Raw genomic sequence first — 6,980 nt, 5'->3', positions numbered from 1 at the left:
TATAGAGAGACACATGACATTATGTAGTTTGTAGCTTACATTACAGCCACATTATTATATATAGAGACATATGACATTATGTAGTTGGTGGCTTACATCAAATCTTATCCAGAGACACTACAAAGTGCATACGTACCAGCAGTTTCTTATGTGTGCTGTTTATTCTTTCTTTTGACGGAAAAGGTATTCCGATCATGTGTTTGCTTGACTTGGTGCACGATTTTTCTGTTGCAAAATGGATGAAAGTCACGTTTGGTTTTTAATATTTCTCTTTAACTTTCTAAAGTATTTTGAAAGAGGAGAAATAAAAACACAGGGATGACTAAACAATGCAGGATCCAGATACAGGATTTGAGAACATCTGAAAATAGCTCTTTGCTGTTACAAGTATTTCAGTCAGTGTTTGGTAACCTCCTGCATCTTAGCGACAAGGAGCCTGAGACATCCGCAGGGCAGAACGCTTGTACCCTTTCCAGCTGCATCCCGAGAAAGCCGGTACGGGGTGGGAGTGTTGGGTGCTGTGGCATTGGGAGGAAATCCAGGTCCCCGTCCCCCACCCCCGCCCCTTGGGGACCTGCCTCCATTTCTCAGAGCTTCAGAAGAACCCACACCGACGTTCCAATGGAAGCCCAACCGCCAAGCCGCCTCCGCAGTGGGGCCGAATGGGCCACGTGTTTCCAAAGAGCTGTCCTGGGAGTGGGGAGCAGGGTCTCTGCTCTCGGAGCGGCCTTCTCCCTGGGGGCCTTGCCGGTCCACCTGACCACGTGTCCATCCCATGTCCAGTGGGAAACGCTGGCTCCTCCTCCTCCTCGCAGCTCTCCACAGCGCCCATGTTTCAGCCTCGGCGGGGTTTCGTGTTTCATGTTTCAACGCTGGTCTCCTTCCGCGTGGCCTGGGAAGCTGGAGGATGGAAGGGAGGACGGGAGGGACGATGCACGGGCTGTGGTTCTGGAGAGGGATAATGCGGTTGAAAGCAGCGTGGACAGGTGGAACGGACCACAGACAAGTCTGCCCTGGAAGAAGCATGGCCAAGTGCTCCTTGGAGACAAGGACCGTGAGACTCGGTCTCATGTGCTTTGGACACGGTGTCGGGAGAGACCAGTCCCTGGAGGAGGACGTCGTGCTGGGTACAGTGTTGGGGCAGCGAGGAAGAGGAAAGCCCTGGGCGAGACGGACGGGGACACAGTGGCTGCCACGATGGGCACAGGCACAGAGTCCCTGGTTGTTTTGGGCCGGAGCTGACAGCAGCTAAAACCACCTAGGGCCACAGAAAAGCACCCGGAAGGGCCTAGAAGGTGTCATGGCGCTGCCCCCGCCCTACAGTCCCGGCCTCCGTCTCAGCCGACCTCCCTGTCCATCCACCCCGGTTTGGCCCCTGACCACAGGAATTCCAGATCCCAGCATACCTCCAGCAGAGGAGAGGCCAAGAGCTCTCCAAGGCCAAAGGCCCGGGCTCCAGAGGACCCCACCCCTCTCAGGCTAGGGGCTGCATCTGGGCAGCTTTATCCGGGAGCGGAAGTGCAGGGCCGCCTTGTCTGTGCTGGCGTCAGCCAGCAGGTCTCCCCCAAGCCGCCAGCTGGAGCCCTGGCACAGACCTGAGGAGGGCGGCCTGTGGAGACTGCTGTGGCCCCGCTGCGATTGAGACAGTGGGCTTCACAAGTCAGACCCTCTTGAAGGACAGCACAAGGCTGGGTGGGGCTGCCGGGAGAGCCTGTGGCCAGCCTGCTTGGGCATGTGGGGCCGTGTGGCCGAGCTTGGCAACAGTGCACTGGGTGCTGGTTGTGTGACCCTGTCTTTCCTCTGCTCCCACCCCCACCCCCCGCAGCAATGCAGCAAGAAAGCGTCCACCGCCCTGCTGTGGCTCCTGAAGTCGTCCGGCCTCATCACCAACCGGCCCTGGCCAAGAATCTCCCTCACCGTGGTCACCACAGCCATCATCCTGACCATGGCCGTGTGCAACATGGTGAGCGCCGGGCTGCTCCCTCCTGCCCACCAGCCCTTCGCAGGGTCACCCCTCTGAGTCCATCATACCTGTCCTTCAGCAAGAGCCACGGTGTCTGACAAGGTGGCCATGAGGACAGAGTGAGCCCCCGCCCCCACTCAGGACAGTGCTGGCAGTGTGTGCATGCTCACCAGAGGTCCCGCTTCGGTCACTGGCGAGAGCTCATTCTTCAGTCACTGGCGGTGGTGTTGTGGGTGCCCTGACTCAGGACACCACTGTTGCAGGAAAGAGCAGAGGTCACCCTCCCAGGACCCTCTCCATCCAGTCCGGACCCACCCCTAGTGAGGCTGCAGATCTTGCAGCTGGCGTCAGCCTGGCGCGGGCGGGTGTCTCCCCCAAGCCGCCAGCTGGAGCCCTGGGCACAGACCTGAGGAGGGCGGCCTGTGGAGACTGCTGTGGCCCCGCTGCGATTGAGACAGTGGGTTTCACAAGTCAGACCTTCTTGAAGGACAGCGCAAGGCTGGGTGGGGCCTGGGGGGCGGGGGCAAGAGGGGCGCGCTGCAGAAGCAGATGCTCACCCTCTGTGCTGGGTGACCGCTAGCATCGGTCATGGCCTTTCTTTCTGGAAAGGGAGTGATTGGCCAAGTCAGGTTGGGAACTGAGTCCTAAAGCAGATCTTGGTTGAAGCAGCCTCCCTCCTCTTTCCCAAGTGCTGCCACACCCAGGACTGTTCTTAGTATGCCAGGAGAACGTCCCCAAGAAGATGCCACTGAGTGCCCACCTACCCACCTGGAAAAGCTGATGGAGACGGCGGCTAGTGTCGACACCTCATAAGGGCCTGCACCCCAAAGGACATGAACCAGTGCACCCAAGCAGAGCAACCATAGAAACCGCAGGCTGGGGGTGGGGGTGGTCTGTCTTCTTAAACCCTGAGCACACGTGGTCAGTGAGTCCTGGCCAGGGAATGACTGAGACTGATGGACAAGAACGCCCTCCTCCTGCCATGGGACCCTAGCTGACCTCTCCTCCCAGGATGCCTGGCCTCGTGCCAGATGAGCAAGTGACCGCCGGCCAAGTCGACACCTGGACAGTGTGTGTGGCTGCGGAGTCAGAGGCAGAGGGACCGGGAGGAGAGAGAAGGAGGGAGACACAGGGAGAAAGAGAGAGAGTGAGCAAGAAAGAGAGACACAGAGAGATGCAGGGAGAGGGAGACGGATGGAAAGACAGAAGGAGAGAGGGGTGGGGCAGGGGGAGAGAGGAAGAGATGGAGAAGCAGAGATGGGGAGAGACGGGGGAGAGAAAAATGGGAAGAGAGAGGGGAGGGGTGAGGTGTAGATGGAGAAAAGTGGGGCTCGGGCCAGGAGGGGCCACTTTTCTCCGGTGTGATCGGTGACACCCCCCAGCCCCAGCCGATTCTCCCTGGCTCAGGTGGCCCCTTTCCAAGTCCCCAGGGCCCTTCCTCTCAAGCCTTCAGCTCCTAGAGCCTGAGCTGCCATGAGCTGATGCAGCAGAGACACACGGGCCACTGCTCTTGTGCTCCACCCTCCCAGGACTGTCCTCCTGTAGAATCAGAGGGCCACTCCAACCCGGCTATGCGTCTGTTTGAACCAAGTGTGAAGACCGTACAGCCAATTCTGAGGGCTGAGTCCCAGGGTGCAGGGAGCTGAGGGTTCCATCAGGGCTGGATCCCAGGGTGCAAACAGCTCAGAGTCCAGTTGGGTCTTGGTACAGGTTGCAGGGAGCTGAGGGTCCAGTTGGATCTGGGTCCCAAGGTGCAGAGAGCTGAGGGTCCAGTTGGATCTGGGTCCCAAGGTGCAGGGAGCTGAGGGTCCGGTCTGGGGCCTGTCCACCTTAGTCCTAGTTGTAGCCTGCACACGCTCTGCATGCGTAAGCTGGTGTTTTGCACTACAGCCCTAGGTTGCTGAACAGCATTCTCGAAGGTGTGAAGCCTGACCTGCACTGGGCACCCTGCAGAAGAGCTGCTTACTTCTCAGGACTGGAATTCCCAGCAATGGCCAGGCCAAGACAGAGGCAGGCCGCCCTAGCTGGAGTGGGTGCGCTGTCCTCACGCAGCATCCCAGTGCCTCCCCAAGCCTGCGTGTGGATATGCACTGATACACTCCGTTTCCTCCCTGCAGCTCTTCCTGAGTGCCCCAGAAGAGGCTGTCCCGCCAACCGCCAACACGTCCAATGCAAGCCTCCCCCTGTCGCCCGACCAGGTGGCCATGCTCCGTGCTCAGAATTTGTTTTTCCTGCCAGTAAGCACGTCTCTTGCTCCCGGTGCCCTCAAGTCACCAGGGGCCTGTCCTGGCCTCCAGCTGCTTCCTCGTCAGTGCTGGAGTGGTCGCTGGGCAGTTAGAAAGGGGCCCCAATAGGAGGACCGGAGATGGTGTGTGGGTCACATAGGACCAGACTCTAAACCATGGAGAGGCCTGGCTCACGAGCCAGACAGAGACTGACAGAGCCCTTAGACGGGGCCACATCACCCCTCGGGCCTGCAGCTGCACACACACACACACACACACACACACACACACACACACACCACCACTACCACCAGCTTTCCGCCCAGGCTGTAGGGGGCAGTGACGGTGCTTAGGACCACCAGCTGCGGGAGGTCAGAGGGCTGGTGGCCCAGGGGGGACATCTAGAGGCAGGCAGGGGAGGGGCGCAGGGAACAGAAGTGGGAGGCCCTGAGGATGGGGCTGTGACCTCATAGGGGTGCGGGCTGAGTTAGGAAACACCGTGTGTCTGCGTGGTTCCTGGAACCCAATTGGCTCTGTAGACTTTTATGCAGATCAAAAACAAACAAAAAAAGTGGGGGGTTATTTGTTAATTTTCTACATATAGAAACATAGTCAGTGCAATTAATAAATTGTTTCAGTGGGATAAAGAGGACCAGCCTCAGCTGTGAGTAGCCCTGGTGAGTCGGGGCTTAGTCAGACCTTGGCTTGCTGACCTGTGAGGCTGCTCTTCTGGGGGGTGCCTGGGGAGCCCGGGTGGCTGCTGGCAGAAAGTCTGGACATCTGAGTCCATGCTCGGGCACCGAGGGAGAAAGACCTGGTGACAGATCTGCTCCTGAACGGCCATGCTTGAGTACCCCGGGGCACAGCACCCCCCCACAGGGCACCAGCACTTGGGCGACTCCACAGCCGTCCCCGGATGGCATTGGTTTGGCCTCGCAGGGCCCTCTGCTCTGTCTCTCTCCTGCTAGCAGTACCCCTGCCAGTGCCCATGGACTGGCTCCTGGATCTGGGGGAGAAAAGCCCTGGGGCCTGGCCGTAGAACAATGACAGCTGGAAGGTCTCAGGGGGTTGGGGTGGGGGCCGCGCTGCTCTCTCCTGGGGGCTGTGAGTTGGGATCTTCTTGGCCGTCTCCAGCCAGAACACCCCTCTTTCCAGCACTGGACAGCACGTTACATTAGTGTGGTGACTGGTCTGTCCTCACTGTGACCCTCTAACCCTTCCAGGGTGGGGCAGCGCAAGCCCCGCCTCTCCTGTCGTGCTGCTGGGACAGGCTGAAATCACCTCGGGCTTACATATCTATTAACACTGTGCTTCCAGGCAGATCATCTAAAAGCGGCATGAACCAAACCCACCGCCATCTACTCAATTCTAATGCAGAGCAACCCTGCATAGAGTTTCCAAGGCATTAAATGCTAATGGAAGCAGCAGTCAAGAGATCAAATGATGTATTGCACAGGGTCAATCAGCTGCACATGACCTCTTTAGAGTATTGAAAAGCAAGGATGTTACTTTGAAGGCTAAGGTGTGCCTGACTCAAGCCATGGTATTTTCCATTGTCTCCTACTCATGTGAAAGTCGGATATTGAATAAGAATAAGTTGGATATTGAATAAGATTCTTCTAAAGAAGAATCGCGATGCATTTGAAATATAGTGTTGGCAAAGTTTAGTGAAAGTATCATGGACTTCCAAAGGAACAATCAAAGCTGTCTTGGAAGAAGTACGGCCAGAATGCTCCTTAGAGGTAAGGCTGGTAAGACTTCCTCTCGTGTACTTTGTACTTAGGACATGTCAGAAGAGACCAGTCCCTGGAGAAGGACGTCATGCTTGGTAAAGTAGAGGGGCAGTGAACAAGAAGACCCTCGATGAGATGAATTGGCACAGCGGCTACAACAACACGCTAAACATGAGAACAACTGTAAGGAGGATGCAGGACCGCACAGTGTTTCATTCTGTTGTCCACAGGTTGCTATGAGCCAGAACTGACATGGCAGCAGCTAGCAACAACGGAAGTATGCTTACATGATCTCTTCTAGAGTCGTCTGTGTGTAATCCTTTCTAAAGATGGAAAGTGTACACAGTGTCCCTGTACCAAAAAGAACCAGTTGGCATTCAACCATTTCAAGAGGTAGAATGTGAGCAAGAACTTGAAGACGTCCGAGCTGCACTAAAAGGATTAGCCAAAAACAAGGGTCCAGGAATTGATGAAATTCAAATGGAAATATTTCAACAAGCCAATGAAGCACTGAAAGCATCACTTGTCTATGCCAAAAAATTTAGAAGACAGCTACTTGGCCAGCTGGCAGAAAGAGATCCATATCTGTGCCCATTCCAAAGAAAGGTGACCTAAAAGAATGTGCAAATTAGGCAACAGTATCATTGACATCACATGCAAGTAAAAATTTACTGACGATCACCCCACAGCCCACTGACAGGGAGCTTCCAGAAAATGAGGCCAGATTGAGCAGAGGGCATGGAACAAGGAATGTCATTGCTGAAGTCAGATGGATCGTGGTTGAAAGCAGAGAAGACCAGAAAGATGTTGACTTGTGTTCTTTGGACTGTGCCAAGGCATTCATCTGTGTGGATCACAACAAACTGTGGATAACCTTGAGAAGAATGGAAATTCCTGAACATGCCATTGTGTTCCTGGGGAACCTGTACATGGATCAAGAGGAAGTCGTGCAAACAGAACAAGGGGATCTTGGGGAAATAGATCTATGTGCATATATTTATAGGTTTAGTATTAATGTAGCAGATGGACATTGGGCCTCCACTCAAGTACTCCCTCAAT

The 6,980-nt window shown here is 55.6% G+C and overlaps 1 protein-coding gene across 1 annotated transcript in view; it reads left to right on the top strand.

The window, feature by feature from the left end:
• Positions 1 to 6,980, top strand: part of ADCY2 (adenylate cyclase 2) — a gene marked incomplete at its 5' end in the record, with an annotated part of 199,999 nt that overhangs the window by 162,719 nt on the left and 30,300 nt on the right. The window contains 2 exons of the mRNA XM_004698421.2: positions 1,826 to 1,963; positions 4,081 to 4,200. Of these exons, the coding sequence (XP_004698478.2) occupies positions 1,826 to 1,963; positions 4,081 to 4,200 (258 nt within the window). The remainder of the gene's footprint in view (positions 1 to 1,825; positions 1,964 to 4,080; positions 4,201 to 6,980) is intronic.

This window comes from Echinops telfairi, unplaced genomic scaffold, assembly GCF_000313985.2.
Source record: "Echinops telfairi isolate 266 unplaced genomic scaffold, ASM31398v2 ScPeMD7_7469;HRSCAF=8507_1, whole genome shotgun sequence".
Classification (NCBI taxonomy): domain Eukaryota; kingdom Metazoa; phylum Chordata; class Mammalia; order Afrosoricida; family Tenrecidae; genus Echinops; species Echinops telfairi.
This window is presented reverse-complemented; position numbering and strand designations above follow the sequence as displayed.